Here is a 20,771-nt window from a genome sequence, read left to right as displayed (position 1 = left end):
GGAAACATTTTCTCGATGACCTGTGGAAGATTCAAGTTCAAGTATGTGATCTGTGCTCCATTCAAGGTCATTTGTGGGAGGCAACAGAAGCAGAGAGGTGAACCCACCTACACCAAGCCTGTACACATTCACTGAGCCCAGGGTGCGAACTACGGGGGAGCTAGGGGGAGCTCGGCTCCCCTTAATAAGACATGGGCTCCCCTGAAAATGGGATTTGTGAAATTTTGGGGGGTCTCAAAAAATATTGACAATGTGTTATTTTGACGTGCAATTTCAGTTTTGTGTAATGTGATCATCGTGGATTATTATGTGTAAAATTGCAAAAATATCATTCATTCATGCATGACGGCGATTTAAACCTAATTCACTTCAATAAAGATAACTGTGCAAGCTATTCTTGTCATGAGCATCAATGTGTGGGGGCGCTGCGGTGCAAATTACACTCATGTTTAGTACATGTTAACTCAAAGATCCGTAGAAAAAATATAAACGCTGGACTCTGTGGTCGATTCTGTGTTAAAGTAAGGCATGTTATTCGCAATTATGTGTTGTGGCTGGGTTGTTATAGGTCTGCCTGACTCTCTATGTCTTAGGCCTAATTGAACGGAGGAATTATGGTATTCTTCTGTAGCCTGACGACGAGTAACCGTTGTTCATATGAACTCAAAGACAGCCTGATGCTTTGTTTATAGACTATTTGGGGGTGGTTGTTTGTTGTTGCACCTATCAATTCGTGTCGATAAAGTATAATAGGGTAAATCCTGTATAGTGATTTATCCTATATAGTGCTTGCATAAAGCAAGTAGTGCATACACTTGTAGCTGTTATGTATCTTTGTAAGTCATTGTAAGCTCTCTTTTGAGGCACGCGCAAGCGCACGAACCCCCCCCCACACCAGGTTATAAAAAAAATAAACAAGTGGGCTCCCCCAAAGTCCACCGTATAGTTCGAACACTGACTGAGCCATAGAGTTTCAGTCTCTCAATAGGGTATTTCAGAATATATGTCATTTCACTCGCTTTTCATAAATCATAGACAAGCTCCAACAAGTGTCAATCCTTGCAGGTATTAAATCCTACACACTGGGATTACTGGTTCTCTCTGTGGGTTTGGGGGTTTGTTTGACCCCAAAACCTCCATACATTACAATTACATTAAATTAATCAGGTAAATATGAATGTGTAAGTAATACAAAAATGTGATGTTTAAGCAGTGTATGCTTAAATTGCAGCAAATAGGTGCATGTATTGTTGTTATGGGTGTGGAGCTTCAAACATGTGCACACAGGTGCTTCAACTGGGCCTCCTGTAATCCATATAATTCCTTTCACTGCCATAAATTTCATTATGGCTTTTGAAGCATAGCCCAAAGGACTTTCATTGAGAAAAGAATAAATGCGTCGTCTCTGAACTTCTATTATAACGGTAAAAGTTGTGAATAAGCTAAAATAATTGATAGGTTAATATAACATCCTTATTCCCATACATTTCCATTTGTAATTTTAAAAGAGTTGTTGGCCAAAAATGTAGGTTTTTGTCCATGTAACGATAGTCAGTGGGGTCCAAGGTTATTATAGATAACTAAGTATATAAGATAACTAACTAAAACTGAAACTAAATTTAAAACCACAATCAATCAATTAATAAATATGCATTAACTGAAATAAATATATATATATTTTAGCTATAATGAAGTCTATATATATATATATTACTATGCTATAAAGAAAAACACACAACAAAATTAGTAAAAAACCTTAACTAAAATTAAAACTAAAATGTAAAAAAAATTGATAAAAAATAAAAACTATAATAATAACAAGTATAATAGTACCTCAGTTATACTAAAATAACACTGGTGGGGTCCAAAACAACATTGAACCCCACTGACTTTCATTGCATGGACAAAAAGATCCAGTTTGTGTGTATGTGTGTGTGTTCTACAGAAAAATGAAATGCAAAACGGTTTGGAATGACGTAAGTAAATGATGCAAAAATGTACTTGAGAAGATCATTTACCTGACATAAACATCAACAGATTTCTGCTGATGCTTCCTGGCTAGTATAATTTATATATATAAATATATATATTTAAAGTAAATGTATATATATAAATAGTATATTTACATAGATCCGGCTATTGGCAAGTCCGGGAGGTGCTGCATTCCAGTATAGGTTGCTGATTGAATGTGGCATGTGCGTGAACTGCCAGACCCCAGTTCATCAACAATGTCATACCTGTGCAACGGCACGGAAAGATGGCATGCTTCTTGAACAGAAAGAAGACATGCTCGTCTGTTCCCCGTCCTTTTGACACTAAGTAAACTCTGCCATTACTTTCAACTTCAAAACAATTCTTTACAAGCTGACAAGCTGAGGTGTAGATAGTGTGTTGAGCCCTTTGATGCCTATTCTTAGTCGTAGTTTTTTCAGTGCCCTTTTTCTCACAGCCAGTGCATCATCGAGCACCAGGAGTGTTTTCATGATTTGTGCAGAACACAGTTGTGATCCAATTAAATATATCTAGCCTGATAGTCTCAAAGGCTGCCTGGAGCTATTGACGTTTTGAAAAGCATGACGTTTGTGGCCTCTTTTGTGTTTAGCTTAGTAATGACACTGGTTCACATTGCCAGTAGAGAGTATATGGATGGTGATAAGGGTTTTTCCCCTGGCCTCTAATGTGCCTGGGATGGATCTCTCTCAACCTCAGATGACAGCGGTGCGCACTGCAGTGACAGCAGTGTCAAAATTCAATCGTGTAGATGTAAGAGTTACAGTAAATGACAAAATGGAGGGTGACCGAGCTTTGTGATGTTGTTATTTGGGCTTATAGTGCATCATTAGTAATTAGCTGTCATGAGCTCAACAGTTATAGAATGAGAGAATTAAGACTCAGAAAAAATTTCTAAATTTGGCATACTTTTTAAATATACTTTGAAAGATTCCTTATAGGTAAAACATTGCATTATGGTTGTGTTTTGGTGGAGCAGTAGATGTGTCATACCACCTCTGTGTCATATTTACATAGAGCATTTGCTCTGGAATGCTACTCCAGGCTGGAAAAGGAAACATTTTGTATATTCTAAAGACTAAGAATAATAAAATGACCACATTTATCCTCTCAGAGTAGCACATCTAGAGTGTTTAAATCACTAGTTGCTCCACTGATGATTTGTGTAAGTGAACTGAAACCGGCTTTGTCTAGTGTAAAACAGTGAGGGGAATATTGTATCTTATTATTATTTTCTGTACACATGATAAACAATCAAGCTGGTTATAACCTCTGAACTTTATTTTTTATTCACATTTATTTATATTGATTAAAAAAATCTTAAAATGTATTGTGCACATTAAAAATGCACTTATTTGGTAAAGCAATCATATTCACAAAGTGAGAATAGCTATAGCACAAAACTTTTTATCATTGCCCTTGTGGAAAACATGATACTTTTTTTCAGGCTTCTTTGATGAAGAGACAGAACAGCCTCTTTATGTCTTTATTGTAACTTTTGATCAATTGAATTAATCCTTGCTGAGAAAAGTATAAATTTATTTTCAAAAAATCTTATTGACCCCAGATATTTGAATTGAATTTACTTATAGGGCTTGATGTATTTGTGTAGTTTACCATGTCTTAAAGCACTGGCTTGTCTAATGAAGTCATTTATTTATTTATTCAGAACTTTCTCATTTATTCTGGGCTGCTTTGTTTACTGCTGCGTGTTTCATCTGCAGCCACATTAGGACACAGTATGAGTGCAGCCCTGTAGTCAGGATGGCCTTTATAATGAGTCATATAGGGAGAAGTAATGTGCACGTACCAGTCTCTCTGTATACTGAAGTCCTCTAAAAACAAATCATGTCTAATTGCTTTATGCATGAGTTGCACCAAAGTTGATACTGCACAAACTGGGTCCAGAGGCTTCCATTTGAAAGTCTGGGATTCAAAATGGAAATAAATATAATGTTTTGGGATTTGGAAAAGAACAACAAACCCTTATGGGTTAAAATTAAACAATTCATGTTAATTTGTTAATTTAATATGGAAGCTTGTTTTCAACACAGGAGATATATAACCGTAACTGTGATTTTTTTTTCTTTTTCTCACAATTATGTTTATATCTCACAATGTTGTCTGATTTATGACAAAGAAAGTCACAATTAAAGTCACAATTTTTTCCATGGTAAAAAAAAGCAGAAGTGCGAAATGTAAACTCATTTACTCATTTAAAAAAAAAAAAAAAGGGAAAACATTTAGAATTATAAGATATGAACTCAGAATTGCAAATACAGAAATCAGAATTTTGAGTTTATAAAACATATTTACTTTTTGAAAAATCATATTTAATTAAAAAAATTAAAAATAAGGAAGAAGAAGCAGCACATTGTATATCAGTATTCTCACAACTAACCTAGATGTTGTGCAAACTTAGCATAGCAGGAAGCTTTTAGGTGCCACTAATGTAGATGTAGTTTCTGTCACGTACATTTATCCTTTATATACTATCTCGCCTCATGTTTCTGCCAGGTCGTACTGGAGCCAGCAGGTCAGCGGGGTGCCTGAGCTCATCTCCCCACACACAATTAGAGGAGAGATCTAGGAAGTGATGAAGAGACAGTCAACCCAGCGCAGGCTCCCAGTGAGGGACACAGCCTGAGGGAAGTGTGGGCCAGACTGACTGCATAATCAATAACCCTCCTGCTCCAAAAATGGCACGCTATTTGCTGTATGTGCTGTGCTATGCTATTTACCATCACTTATTTTTAAATAATGTGTGCATTTATGTGTGAGCTTGCAATTGATGCTGATGCGATTAACCTTATGCTATGTGAATACATTGTGCCATGTAAATACTGTAAAAGTATGCATAGGCTACTGTTGCAAATGAATCTGTTTTTGTTGTTATCCATGCATCTGAGTATAATGAAATAAGAAACTGAAAGCATATAAGCACACCTGTCAGTTTTCTCTCAAAGATTATCCACCATCTGATAAACTTTGTGTAAGTGAGGAGAGTGATTCACACAAAGCTAATGTAACATCATATTAAGGGTAAGCAGATTTTGTGAGCAGGTTATGAATATTCAGTCACACATTGAATCAGAAAATCAACACAAACTGTGTCACTATAAATCACTGGAAGTTAAACAAAAAATCTTCTCATTTGGCAGATAGGCTCACTTAACTTCACAGGCTCACAGGCTGCTCCACAGTGACATGTGAGAGAAACAAAAGTCAATATTGTGCTTTCAAAAGAGCTAGTAAAACGATTGGTCTTGACGTGGAGGTAACCCACACCCCTCTGTGGTGTAAGCCACCAATAGGTGGAGACCACATAGACTCCACCCTTAAATGGTGGCTGTTTTAATATAGCGCTCTAGTCACCCAGCCATGTGAGATCCCTAGTAGTGACATGCTCACTGAAGGTCAGTGAGACAGAGGATATCACAAGGTCATAGTAATCAATGGAGAGGAGTGAATGAAAGTGCATCTGAAAGACCACTGTCAAATCTTTCAGCGCTAAAGCTAAACCTTGGTGATTAGTACATACCATACTAATTCTATAATTTATTAGGTTTCGAAAACATAATTAATTGCAGGAGCATTAAAAGTATCTATAAAAAATAAATTCATAATAGTGATAATAATATTATTGCACTTTCTTTAGTTTTTTTTAAATAAAATAATAGAAAAAATTCAAAATTGTGATAATACTATTATATTTTCAAATAAAAAGGGAGTATTAAATAAAAATACAATTATTTTATAGTAAACTTTAAAAAAAAAAAAAAGCTATTGTTTACCTTTTTAAATATGAATTTTCATAATTTTCAAACTTCAGCAAGCTTTTAATTTGGCGGGTTGCTGGCAAGTCAGTAAGTTAAAGTTTTGCATTGTGCTTTGAAAACGCCATCAATATGCTACATTTCTTATTATTATCATTCTCATGACATTTCTTATTAATGATGGTAACCAAACAGTTGCTTGTAGCCATTGACTTCCATAGTAAAATACCATAGTAAAATTCAGTTACCAACATCTTTAAAAAATAATTTCTTTTGTGCGCAACAGAAAAAATGAAATTCATTCAGGTTTGGAACAACATGAGGCTGAGTAAATAATGAAAACATTTTCATTCTTGGGTGAGCTATGCCTTTGAAGTGTCCTTGCTAAATAAACCACAAAAAACCTACTGACTGCAAACTTTTGAACAGCAGTGTATTAAAAATAATGTACACTCACATGAAATGGTATTTAGTCATATCAGTAGCATAATAAAAGCTGGATGGGGTCAGGTTAAGGCTAGATGGTATACAGATTCATCTACTGGGCATGCGCACATCAGTATAGCATAATTTTTGTAACACTGTATGACAATAATTACTGTTTTTGCATTATTGTAAGGAGTAGGTGTAGACATTAATAAAACACAATCTAACAGGTCAACATGAGGCTGAGTAAATAATGAAAACATTTTCATTCTTGGGTGAGCTATGCCTTTGAAGTGTCCTTGCTAAATAAACCACAAAAAACCTACTGACTGCAAACTTTTGAACAGCAGTGTATTAAAAATAATGTACACTCACATGAAATGGTATTTAGTCATATCAGTAGCATAATAAAAGCTGGATGGGGTCAGGTTAAGGCTAGATGGTATACAGATTCATCTACTGGGCATGCGCACATCAGTATAGCATAATTTTTGTAACACTACGACAATAATTACTGTTTTTGCATTATTGTAAGGAGTAGGTGTAGACATTAATAAAACACAATCTAACAGGTAGAAAATTTAATTTATTGTTAGCTTCCGGTTTTAGCTGTATCTCTACTACCCACAACCATGGGGTCGCTGCATGATGGCAGCTGTGTTGGGGTCACATGACCAGCCATATACTTTTATCAGACCACTGTTATCAGACACTTTGACTGGTAGAATTTATCATACTAACATACAATATTGCAAAAATAGTAAGCTTAGTATGCCATTCCAGATTCAGCCAACCATTTACAAAAACAAAACAATCACTGTTAACTGTGAGGTACATTTTCATTTACTTATTTAGCAGACATTTTTATCCAGAGCGACTTACAAATGAGGAACTTCAAAAAGCAATTTGTCATAGAGCCAGTATTCTTTTTTTCCAGTAAGTGCCTTGGTTTGCAAAGTATTTGAGTGGTAAATTGTTTGTGGAAGACGTGTGTCTTCTGCTGCTTCTTGAGGTTGTTGATGACTCTTTGGTGTGCAAAGAGTTTTTATTTTAATGAAAGAAGGATGAGCGGAAGAGAAACAAAAATGGTGAGAGCCTTCTAAAAGTCTTCTGAGGTATGACTAGTTTCTCACCCATCATGCTCTTCTCTCCCATTATTCCCCTGTCAAGGCAGCTTACAGTAAAATGCCCATCGCCTTCACAAAGGCTCTCGACACTTCTTCCAAGAAACCATGATCCATTGCTCTAATGAGGTGGGTGCCCTGGAGTCAGGCGAGTGCTTTTTTTTTGAAGAACCCTTTAATGCATGTTGGCCTTTTGACTCTTTAAATTCATCAGTGAAGCTCCATTAATCAAAACAGGTCCTGAAGAAAAACAAGCCCTTGTTCCAGAAAACAGTACTGCACTATTTTTTTTTATTACCTATATTAAATTCTTTACATTAATTTTTATACCTGAAATACTTCTGAAATTAAATGATGATTTGATACAAAGAAATATTATATATGATTTATAAAATTGTACAAGCATTAAAAATGATCTTCACGCAAAGATATATTCATTTCTAACATTTACCTTCATGACATGCTATTCAGTGCATATCAAGACATGACACTATCTCACATGACACTACAGTCATTTCCTGTATTATGTAATGGAGTTGAGTATTCAGAAACACAAGACTATGAAGTGGCCAAAACACTTGATGGTGCCTGGCAGATATCAGATTGTTTATTGGCTGTATGAATCTGGATTGTGGGAGCATTAGTTAAGGTCAGAATTCAGTGTGTGTTGAACGAATGATACTATGAGCCCTGGTGAATTTAACTAGATGGGAAGAAGTCTCTTATGCTCGCCACAAGGCAGCCATTACTCCAGTCTTCAGTGTCATGTGATCCCTCAGAAATCATTTTGATATGCTGATTTGGTGCTCAAGAAACTTTTATTATTATTGTTGAACACTGCCCTGCTGCTATATATTTTTGCTGGTTATATGTTTTGAAGCATGACAGCTGGTATGAGCTGGTTTAAGATGGTCCTTAGATGTTCATAAACTGGTTTAAGCTGGTCCTGAGCTGGTTATAAACTGGTTTAAGATGGTCATGTACTGGTTCTAATCTGGTCTTAAGCATCTAGCTTTTGCTCAGGACCAGCCAATAACCAGCTCAGGACCAGCTTAAACCAGCTGCCATCCCAAAATATATACCTAACCAGCATATGCTGTTTTTTTTTCAACAGGGTTGTTTTCAGGATTCTTTGATGAATTGAAAGTTCAGTGTTTATTTGAAATATATATTGTATGAGCTGGTTTAAGATGGTCCTTAGATGTTCATAAACTGGTTTAAGCTGGTCCTGAGCTGGTTATAAACTGGTTTAAGATGGTCATGTACTGGTTCTAATCTGGTCTTAAGCATCTAGCTTTTGCTCAGGACCAGCCAATAACCAGCTCAGGACCAACTTAAACCAGCTGCCATCCCAAAATATATACCTAACCAGCATATGCTGTTTTTTTTCAACAGGGTTGTTTTCAGGACTCTTTGATGAATTGAAAGTTCAGTGTTTATTTGAAATATATATTTTTGTAAAAGTCATATTTGATCAATTTCAAGTATTAATTTCTTTTTTTTTATTCTATATTTATAAACACACACAACAAACCAAACAAACAAAAAATCTATAAACTGAGGCAGCACGTAAGCAGAAGTAGTGCTGGTATGTATTTGGGTCAAAGGGGTGGGGATGATTGTGTGTAGCCACACAAGAGGGGAAACAGACTGTTGTTTTCTCTTCCTGAAAGTGTGCCACTTAAGAGAGAGCCGTGTAACGTATGATAACCACAAACACAAAATGGGTTTCTGCAGCCACATGTTGCACACTACTTGCAACTATATTGTGGCTTAAAATTTGATTAGCCAGGTTTCAAATGCTGTCAACTGCCAAAGTTTTGAGGCACGACAATCATTGCAAAGAGAAAGGATGATTCATTTCTGTTGTGGTGCAGATTATGCATATCAAAGTGAAAATGCAGCTTTGATGTGAGTAAACAATGATATTTAAATAAAAAAAGAAGAATGAAACCGTCTGTGTCCATGTGTTTTTTTTGCACATATGCATTTTTCCCATTTCTCTGTTTTACATACTGTACAGGTTTTACATACTGTTCTCTGTTTAAGTACAGGACACACGCTATTTTGACACTGCAAGCTCTTAGCAAAGTCATTACTACGACACTGAGAGGATTTGGCTTATTACATATTTAGTTTTATTTATTTCATTTATAGAGTGGCAAGAAGATACATCGCAAATGCTAAATTAAAAAAGTTTAAAAACAGTTTTAATGTAATTGAGCAAAGCAAACACTCTGACAACTTACATCCCATGAGGAGTACAAAATCATGACCACTATCATTATTTCTTTCTCCTTCCTTATTCTTCTCTTATTGTTCACTAAAATCTCTTCAGTTGTGGAGCAGCCCTTGGTCCTTTGGTTTGTAAATGAAATGGCTCAGTTGTGAGGGTGATTAGGGAAACTAAATCTTTGGGCCATTAGCAGCTTTTTAGGCTAATGTCCCATTCAGGGCCTTTTTTGCTCCTCTGCAATACTCATGACATAATGTTCACACATCAATCCATTGTAAAAACTATATGCAGCTTGGCCTATCGAGTGATCAGTCCTTCTCCACTGGATTCTTATATTATACAAAATTAAATCAAAATTTTTTAAATGTTTGTACATATTTGTGCAAAACCTGATCAGTTAAAAACTGCATTTTGTGCAAACCATCTGCGCTGCAAGAGCTTGAGTTTATATATGGTGGTTGAAGGATAACTTCTGTTATGATTAATAGACTTTTCTGAAATTTCTGTTATCTGACACAAACATTTTGTGCCTATATAAACGAGGGCAAACTAGTGTTGCATCAGTGATGTCCAAATAAAAAGCAGATGGGAACTATCTAGCTTCCTTTACTTTAGTGTAGCAGGAAAAATCGTGGTTGATGTTGTTATTGTTGAGTTTGGATTCTGTGTATTTTTTTATTATTATTATTTAACCTTCAGCTTATTGTGCATTGAAGCATAATGTAAATGTTACACATGAGTGCACATCAAAACTACAGGACAAAAGAGCAGGAGAGAATCAATGAATGAAGACTCGCACGTTTGCATCGCACTGTCCCAAATAAAGGTGCTTTTTATGGAATGATCAATCTAAAAATACACATCACTGTGATCTGCTCCATTTAAACTGATAAGAAACTCTACAAGATGTGACTCACACACTATTTCTGAACATGTGCAGTTATTTATTTTTGTACTCTTTGAGAGTGGCGCTTCTCCAAACAGATCAAAGTCACTGTGCCAGATGAGGACAGACAGAATGAATCTCTGCAGCACAAATTTGAAGCGAAACATAGTCCAAACTGTGGAGAAACACTTATTAATATTAATGTTTGCACACAAGATGTCTCCACATATCACTGTAAAAAAATTTCATTATTTAATAGAAACAGAATGTAAAAATGCTACCGAAAATGGTTCAAAGCAGGTTACCTAAGTGTATGAGGTGAAATTGTTTAACAGACATTAAATATTACTGTAATATATTGTAAAAAATTATGTTCTTTTCAAATAAAGATAATCATAATTTACAAATGTAAGAGCATATACAATTTTTACGTTTTATTGCAGATACCTGCAAAAAATCAGTGCATTAATAGCCTGATACAGAAGATTATGAGCTATTTCTGAGAACCTTGTTTTACTGAGAGGCCCTAGAACATGTAAAGTGTATCTTATTATTTGTTACTTGAACAATACTTTACATCAGAGCTGCTGAAGCAGCAAGGGACTCTTAAAGTTCATACATTTCCCCTTGAAGTTGCCAGGCTTGATTATACCTTATACTAGCTAGATAAGTTATAGCTTAATATCTATGTTTGGCCATATCAGATGACATTGTGGTTATGATGTTCAGCCTTGTAAGTCATTTTGAGTTATGGTACCAATTGTATTATTTTTAAAGTGACTGTTGCATGCGATGGGAGGTTACATCAGCTGTCAGTGGAAACATCAGTGCATGCCATACATGATGGAGAAGTCCAAATTATAAGGTCCAAAATGCTTCTGCATATACTGAAAGCACACAAAGTCATGCGGATCACACAGTCCTTCAGCATCTCAGAAAGTGCGCTGATGTCCGATGACAAGATTTCCTCAACACTTTCCTCGTGTGACCATGTCCACTTTTTCTTGGCTGGGATTTCTAAATTGCATAAAGTGTCCAGGTTTTGGCTTTGTTTTTCTATTGTTTTCATTCTTGCTGAAGGTAACGACTGAAAAGTCGTTTGACCAATAGCGTGCAGGCATTCATATTCGACCAATCGTGGGGTACGAGAAGGTGGGATCTACAGAGAACGGTCAAAGCAATGCAAAGATGTGTACATGTAATGTATAAGGACTGTAGAGAGCATGTAAATAGGAAAACAGCCAAAAAGTGGCAATTTAAAAATCAGAAATAATAATAATAAAAAAATGGGATTTGGGGAATATTAGCATAAATCCTTATTATTAAAAAAATTAAATAACATATTTATTATTTCATAAAAATATAATATAATATAATATAATATAATAATTTGGTTCTCTGCACCATGTCCCATTTCCACCATACATACATCTATATATGTATGTATGTCAATACATTTACATTTGTTGCAACAACTTGAACCAGATTGATCTATTATATTGTTGCAAAACGTAAACTACATTATTGCACAGCTCTATATATAAAGCAATAAACTGTACCATTTAGTGCATCTTGGCTATGCAGTTTGTTTATACCATTACAAAATGTAAACTATATAATATAATATAAAAGTTGGTTCTCTGCACCACGTCCCATTTCCACCATCTACACTGTATATTGTGTCTAAAAAGCAATATTGCAACAGTATATTTATACTGTCAATATTTGTTGTAATAACTTGTGCCATTCTCCTGGACTGTTTTATGTTACATGTCTGCTTTAGGTGAGGTCTTACATGTTTGCACAGTGGTTTATATGAAAAAACTCCATGCAGTTTCCTTCTGTACAATGTAAATATATCGACTTTGACTTTGGCTTAGGTCTTCAAATGTTTAATGACTCAACTTGCCACATTATGGCTTTGTTGCTCTGTTAGTCGCTATGCTAGTACAAAGTTTGCTTTGCATCCAGTCATTGATAAGACAAGTTAATGTTTAAACAGAACACTATGATAACTTAAAGAACCCTGCAGAAGCCCTAAACACTGATTGTTATCTGCGCTCCAGAGATAAATGTTTGTGTTTTACAAGATTGTCTCTAGACTTATCTCAGAGATAAAGTTGTAGGGAATCAAAGGCTTACAGCATCTGATGTGGCCTGACATACTAAATGATCTGGTTTAATTGTTACTAAATATCACATATAGCAATACATTTGGATTTGAAGGTAAAGTTGAGGATGAAATGGACTGAAACTACTATAAAACAAGTGCTGATCCAGCAGCCGATTAAGTGGAAGAAAATGCTGTAATCAGTACAGACACACGCATAACACAAAGTTCTCTGACATTAGTGACCTTGAGTAACTTGTGAACCAGAGATCACTACAAGTACTCCTCTTTCTGAAGGGTTATTGCTATTTAATATTAACATACTTTTGCTAGGTAACCCAAAAATTGCAATTGTTGCATTTAAGGCCTGATCTAATCCTTGCGTTTAGTTTGGCTGGTGTAACTTAATGTATTTAGGTTAATTCAGAGATGCTAAATAATATTTTTGACTTGATTAAAATCATGTTTTATTTAATAAACAACTTAATGTAGTAGTTTTTCCCGGGGTTCCTGTGGGTGCTCCGTTTTACCCCGCAACTGAATTGCTGGATTGTTCATATTGCCGCAAAAATGTAAACTATATTATCACCCAGTCATACATTTAAAGTTAGAAATACACTCTAAAAATGGTGCTGAATAGCACTAAAGGTGCTATATAGCACCTATCTTTAAAGGGTCTATACAGCACCTTTGTCAAATGGGCCTTAAGGGTAAAGAGGTTGAGAACCACGTTATCTTCAGGAAATACACTGTATTTTTTTAATCCTTTCCCCAAGTATACTAAGAGATCAAGAGAGCATTAGAGAACCTTTAAAGAATTATACAGGGTTCTTAACAGTTTCTTTGTATGGCAGTGGTGCTATATACCATCTTAACCACCCCAAAGAACCGCTGAAGAACCAGTTTCTTTATGGTAGCAGTGCTATATATATCACCTCAACCACCTCAAAGAAGCACTGAACCGATATATACTATATAGCAAGTCTACATGGTGTGAATGTTTATATTATAGCTAAATGTAAACTAAAGAGCTCTCACAAAAGCTATTGAGAACAAATTCTTTTATCACTAAATATTTATTTCTAAATTTCTCAAAATCTGTTCCGATGAGGAATTAAACGCATTTACATCTTGGATGGCCTGAAAATTTTTAGCAAATTTTCATTGGGTGAACTTTGGGTGAACTTCTTTAACATGACCACATATTAATCTGAATAAGTTTGGCTGTAACCCACCAATGAAAGTAATTCTTAAGCGTCAGATCACCTAGAAATATTTGAGGTAACACCTAGCCATATTCACATTTTACAGTGTACACACACACACACACACACACACAAATGGTTCTTCAGTGGTTCTTTGAGGTGGTTAAGAAGCTATATAGCACCACTGCCATATGAAGAACCCGTTAAGTCCCTGTATAATTCTTTAAAGGTTCTCTAACTCTCTCTTAGTTTAGTTGGGGAAAGGATTAAAACAACATTAAAATACAGTGTATTTTCTGAAGATAATGTGGTTCTCAACCTTTTTGCCCCCAAGGCCCTCCTATAAGGAAATAATCCAGGGACCCCACACAAGACTTCAGAAAAGCATAAAAGTGATTCAGAAGTGATTCAGCTTTTTCCATTGTAGTAAATTCCCATTCATGGCAAACATATGAGAGCGGAGTAACATATCTAAAATCTAAGAAGGAGAATGGGGTTACTCTTATGGTTCTACATAGCACCATTATAGCTCCTTTAAACATAGGTGCTATATAACACTTGAAGTGGTTCCCCTATGATTATGAGCCAATGTTTCAAACCTCATTTAGTGCTTTAGAGTGTATTTTTTCATTAAAAATAACTCATTTTCTCACTCCAAATGTTATTTCATGTGAGAGCTCCTCATTCCATCACATTGTTTAACACAATGAATGATAGATTGAAAATAAACCCATTCCGTTTACATAAATGTTTGGCCTTAAAGTGAGATTTCTCTTTAAAAATAAAATCTAACGCAGGGTCTACGGCACAGTCTGGGAGGAGGCTGGAAACATCCTCCTTAGCAATACAAAAAAGTCCAATCCCTGACCGTAACCATCTGGTTATGGTGAAAATTATCACCCCTGGATCCGGACAGAGAACATCTGGACAGCACATCCCAGGGAGCCTTTAAGACGGAGGAAGCATTGAGAAGTTCCACAGAGTTTGACTTCAGGATGAGCTCAGCACATGTTCTGCAGGCTCTGTGCCTGCTGATGGTTTTCTCCACAGCCAGCGCTCAGCATGGCTACATGCATGATACCGGTGAGGAGTGGGTGAATACCTGGCGCCAGGGCTTCAACTTTCAGTGTCCCCATGGTGAGGTCTTAGTGGCAATCAGGAGTTACTTCAGTGAGAAGGAAGGCTCGGACCGCCTGTGGAACTTTGAGTGTCAGAGGACTCCCTATGACTGGGGAGAGCCCAACGAATGCTGGTGGGACGATATTAACAGAGCCGGGTTGGAATGGTATGTCTGTATGTATGCAGGTAACAGTGTGCAGGTTCATAGAGGTATATGCCTTTTTTATATGTCTCGCTATAATGCAAAACACATTTGTGAGTGTGTTTTATATGATAACATTCACTGAAGTAGAAAGGACCATGAAATGACACCCTGATGTTCCAGTCAATGTAGTTTTATAAAAAGTGTTACATAGAGATACATAGAGAATATGCAATAGATGGAATAAACAGAATATTTTTCTTATGTTTGCCAAACATTGCAAGAATGCATGTTTTTATAATTACTATTTTAGGACTTTGCAGTATCAAGTGTCTAGCCAATACACATAAAGGAATGAAAGATAAGGAAGTTCTCATTTTTGGACAGTTATTTGGAAATAGTGTTTGATACTAGACAGCAAACAACTTCACAAATGTGATACTGATACCCTTGTATTGCAGAAAAATGTGTAGCAGAAAAAAACATACAATGACACCCTGATCAATCGATATAATTTTTTTAAAAGTATGTTTAATACATACATACAGTAGAGAATATAGACGTAAACAAACAGAATATTTTTGTCATTTTTAATTAATACATTTTTATTGTATAACTTTGCACAGTTTCAGTTCACCGGTGAATATACATATATGAATGAAAGACACATTTAGATAAGGAATGTCAGCTTTTTGTACAGATATTTGGAACTCATTTTTGATGTTACACATCAAGTGTAATGATGTAAATGATAATAATAATAATAATAATAATAATAATGTAAATGATGTTAGACATCCCTTGTGTTGCAAATATTTAGTTCTGCTGACCATTCCTAAAAAAGGTTTGGTGTTTGTATGCTTGGTTTAGACTAACTAAAATGGAGAGCTCTCCTGCATGTATGATTAGACTCAGATGTGAATGTTTACTGAAAGCACTAGCTGATGCTAGCTTTCAGAGCTGAGTGCTTGCTTTTACAACATCATGATAATTTGTTTGTCAAGAGGAAAACAATGAACGTTTCTTAAATAGGACTGGAGAAACACAAGCAGATGTTTGGGCAGAAGTGTCATTTAAGCCTTGCCTCAGGTCTCAGCTGTTCTCAGTAAGCCACAAGCCACAGAATAGATATAATGGCAACACTTACGTTTAAGAGTCTTGTTTACTGCCAAAATGAAACTTTAACAAGCTGCCATGTACCTCAGACATGTTTGATTGCACATTTGTGAATCACTTTAGTTCTGTGACATCCTATTAAGAACAGCACTATGACATTTCAAATTAAAGTTGTGTTATATGTTGTACTGATGGTACGTTGGGATTGTTAAAAGGTTTCTTGTTGAAGCACTGCAAGGTTCGCCGTGTTCATTCCAAATACAGAAGAACATCTTGGACCCATAGGTCTGACATGTTATTATTTCTTCTTCTCATCTAATGAACTGTAATGTGGTCCTGGATACGTGCTCAGTTACAGTTCAAATATCCAACACATTTCTGAGATTATCTATAGTTATTATAATAGTTATTCATTAAATACTTTATGTATTTTTGCATTCAACATAACAAAAAAAACTTCACACACAAACACAAAAATTGGGTCATGAATAACATTTAACATTGCTGCTTATCACCTACTGATACTTGTCACAGCCATATAAACCAGTCTCTAATGACAAAAAAAAAAAAAAGTTAAAAATATTTTAAAATGCATTTTAGAAAAATACACAAACAGATCACTTTACGAGTGTGCAAAAATCATCCAACAATGATGAGTCACCTCAGTTAAGAATGGTGTTCAAAACCAGGAATGGCCCACCCTCTGATGGCCACCAGCCAGTCTTTCAAGTGGGAGATACTGAAAAATAACTTTTAACCAAAGAGATATTAATGCTTTTTTTATCTGCTATTTAACGTTTTAAAATTGTCTCTCTAGTTGCATTAAAGGCTAGTATACATTATAATAATGTGAGTGCTACAGGATGATCAATCTTACCTATCTATGAAATAATTTCTGTCCAAAACTTCTGTACTTATGTACATTTCTGGAACTTGTACCTGTCCTGCACTTCAGAAGGAGTGGAGATGAATGGCCTACTTAGCTTATTATTATTTTTATTATCAATATTTTGAACTGGTTCTCAATTGCTGGTTAAGGATTTGTTGAGAATTTTCTGATCTCCACAATTCCAAATTTCCAAAGCTAAATCATGCTTCCATCATCTTCTAACTGCATCTCCAGTGAAGGGAAGATTTTTTAATAAAAGGTAAAGAAAACTTAAACTTAAAGAATTAGTTTTTGAAGGACTTCCAAAAAGTGCAAGGGTCAATTTGGTTTACTGATATACACAACAACAACAACAACATACCTTAAAATGTCAACCAAATGCAAACAAAGTAAAAAAAACAAACATTTAAATAAATTAAAATATAAATACTGTAAACAGTTAAAAATCATATTTCTTATTGTTCCCTTTCATGGGAACTTCGAACTGCGTCCTCTAGGGGTTGCTATGGGGGAACGCCTCGTCGTGACCCGTGTCTGAAGCATACATTGAAAAAACACCAACTCGTTGGCCGGCGACAGCCATGACATCACTACCGGTGCGACTATAGTATAAATAGGCGCCGGGAGCACACATCATTCTCTTCTTCGTCTTCATTGACTGTTCTGTTTGAAGCGTGCATTTCCAAGGAAAAAGTAAGAGCTATCTCTATTCATTATGGCGAGCACTAGCAGAGCATTTAGAAGGTGTGTGCATCCGTGTCATCGCTATTTGACACCCGATGACACACACGATCTATGCGTTGTCTGTTTGGGCGAAGAGCACGCACGCGATGTTCTCGAGGGGGCAATCTGCGTGCACTGCGAGCATTTTCCAATGAAAAAACTCCATTCTCGTTTGTCTCTCTTTTCGAGTAAAGAGGGCAGTTTTGAGGATCAGAGACTGGCTCAGAAGGCTAGTGTCGCGGCTCGCGCTCCTCCCCCGCCCGCGGGTAGGGGTAGGTAGAATCGCGGGTCAAAGGAAGGTAAGTAAAGACCTAAGGGATGTGATCCAGACAGGGCGTCAGTGCTTTTGTCCGGATCAGCGTGATACCTCAGTATCTACTCATTTCCTTCGGGGGTCTTACATCTGCCCTTATCTTCACCTTCCTAATTCCCGTGTAACCACCATCTCTCCACCTGACCGAGGTTAGGTGGGAAATTTCCTGCATTATAGTCTCCTATACTGGACCTATTAGGTTTGGTTGGTTCTATGGCTTCATAGTGACCATCTTACTGATGGTCCGGTCTAGAGGCTCCTTCGGACAGAGCTCCGACGCGGGAACCATGGTGGGTGAGTACGATCCATGTCTAAATGTATGTATATATAAATATATATATGTATGTATCTAATGAGCTGGTGGTTGTGCGTATAACCCTTCTGCTAGTTTCTTTGCAGTGTTTCCCGGGACCTGTGGGAATGAGACACTGCGTCCTCTAGGTTTCTTGCCATGCTGTGGACACAAGCTTCAGACGAAGAAGTGAATGATGTGTGCTCCAGTGTCTCGTTCCCTACTCAGGGAACCATGGTTACATAAGTAACCTGAGACGTTTTATTTGATTTGATTTGATTTGATTATTTATTTTTTTGAATGAGTACATTTAAAACTTTGTATGTTTAGTGTGGTGTATAGCCTCTATAATGCTCTTATTGTATGTGAAGGATATGCACTACCAAACACAAAAGCATTCCTTATCTGAATGTGAAATTGAATGTTGATGTGTCATTTAAATTCATAATAGTGAATGAACTCAAATGAGACTCAGTGCACATAACGTAGCAATTATTAAAATGTATTGTGATGATAAACAGAAATTGCAGTATTCTGTTGTATAAACAGGGCTGCATATTAAAGCTTCAGTCACATTTATATTAAATAATATTGAGGATACTGAAAACATAACAATTACAGTCTCTCATTCAGCTCTGACTGTCGATTACAACTAAATGAATGAAATGATTGCATGCACTATTCTCTCACTTTTGCTAGGTTTACTCAAAGTCCCGAGGACTAACTTCTCAGACTGAAATTTGACCAAATAAAGGTTTATGAGACTTGCTTGAACTGCACTGAACAGAATGAGCTTTGTTGTTTTGAACACATTCAGGATTAAACTTTTCCTGGAATAACAAGCTCATTCTATACTCACAGTGCTGCAGTGCCAGGACACTCTATGAATGGATATTTTGATAATCAATTGCTGCTGCCTTGATATAAAAACATAAAGTTCAAACTGAAGGTAAAGTACAATAAGCAAAAGCATATTGTGCACTGGTTTAAACATTATACTGGCTGCTTTCTTTGTCACGGTCACCTTTGACATGATCACTCAGGGATACTAAGGCACTATTTTTTTGTAACGCTGCTTTGGAACAGTAAGTATTACGAAAAGAGCTATTCATTTAAAACTAACTTTTGTGTTTGACAATGAAATTGGCGTCGGCGCCGCTTCTGTCACGAAAACAAATTCCTCGTATGTGTAAACATACCTGGCAATAAAGCTCATTCTGATTCATTCTGATTCTTCTGAAATAGTCTTTCCTGCTTTTAGACTCTGGTTGTCCACAGGAACGTGAATGTTTGCCCAAAATGGTCCGACATGAAAAATGATTCATAACCCTCTCATGATTTTCCACTCTACAATAACCGTAATGTCTTGATGTGAGATGATTGCCTTCTTTCCTTCCTCCTTTTTCTAATGATGTGATGTGTGTTGTAACACCACAAATGTCACAGTAACTTTGTGCGATTTTGGCACAAGCTCTTCATATCATGGCTAGAAAGACATATCTTTATGCAAGACCCTTAAGATGACTTACAGTTCATGTGATTCTCATGACAAAAGTGATCTTATTTTACCAGTTCTCCAGCTTGTTAGAACAGGAAATGTCTGGTTGTTGCGATCAGTCTCTGAGGGCATAAGCAACAGCGCCAAGGGCCATTCAGTGTTCCATCAAGTTTTCTCCACCCACTCCAACAGCATTGGGGGACTTTTTCCAGTGGGTTAATTGGACTAGTAAGGTAGCTGTTAACTTTAGTCATGGGATATCATTAAAGGGTCTAAAATATGGTCATGCAGAATAAGGCATTAAAATGTTCTTTATAAGTGCTAATAAACAGCCAATATGCTAGAAACATGCATGCATATAGTGAGTATTGGTCGCTAAACTAAAGTGTTACCCCATTTTTAAATAGATTTTCCACTGTAAATATATTTATGTTTTTTTTTTTGTTTTTTTTTTAGAAAATAGCATTTTCCCAAAATCCAAAATTTATTTTCTTTGTATATATATAAAATGTACTTCAGGGGGCATATATATATATCAACAGCGCCAAGGGCCATTCAGTGTTCCATCAAGTTTTCTCCACCCACTCCAACAGCATTGGGGGAGTTTTTCCAGTGGGTTAATTGGACTCAGTATAGTTTTCCCTGATCTACTGCCCACTTTGTGAGATTTCCTTAGAGCCAGTGCCAGTGACCTCAAGCCCTGTCTGTTGCGCACTGCTAGAGCTTTGTGAGGGAATACTGTCTGTCAGACTTACTGCATGCTGGGAACTTACAATTAAGAAATCATTTTATGCAGTCGTATGCTCTTTAGATCAGTTTCACAATGTGTGGACTGATTTAAAATATGAAAAAATGGCCAAAAATGCATTCTTAACATAGATAACATGTATTTACATAGTTCCCCCT

At 36.2% G+C, this 20,771-nt stretch overlaps 1 protein-coding gene across 1 annotated transcript in view; it reads left to right on the top strand.

The window, feature by feature from the left end:
* The first annotated feature begins 14,647 nt into the window (after positions 1-14,647).
* LOC107731830 (dermatopontin-like) overlaps positions 14,648-20,771 on the top strand; it is a 9,020-nt gene continuing 2,896 nt past the window's right edge. Inside the window, exon 1 of the mRNA XM_016543013.1 lies at positions 14,648-15,058. Within this exon, the coding sequence (XP_016398499.1) occupies positions 14,769-15,058 (290 nt within the window). The 5' untranslated portion in view covers positions 14,648-14,768. The remainder of the gene's footprint in view (positions 15,059-20,771) is intronic.

The sequence above is a fragment of the Sinocyclocheilus rhinocerous genome, unplaced genomic scaffold (genome assembly GCF_001515625.1).
Source record: "Sinocyclocheilus rhinocerous isolate Xijiao unplaced genomic scaffold, SAMN03320098_v1.1 scaffold98, whole genome shotgun sequence".
In the NCBI taxonomy this organism is placed as follows: domain Eukaryota; kingdom Metazoa; phylum Chordata; class Actinopteri; order Cypriniformes; family Cyprinidae; genus Sinocyclocheilus; species Sinocyclocheilus rhinocerous.
The sequence above is the reverse complement of the archived record's forward strand: the minus strand, read 5'-3'. Positions and strand labels throughout refer to the sequence as shown.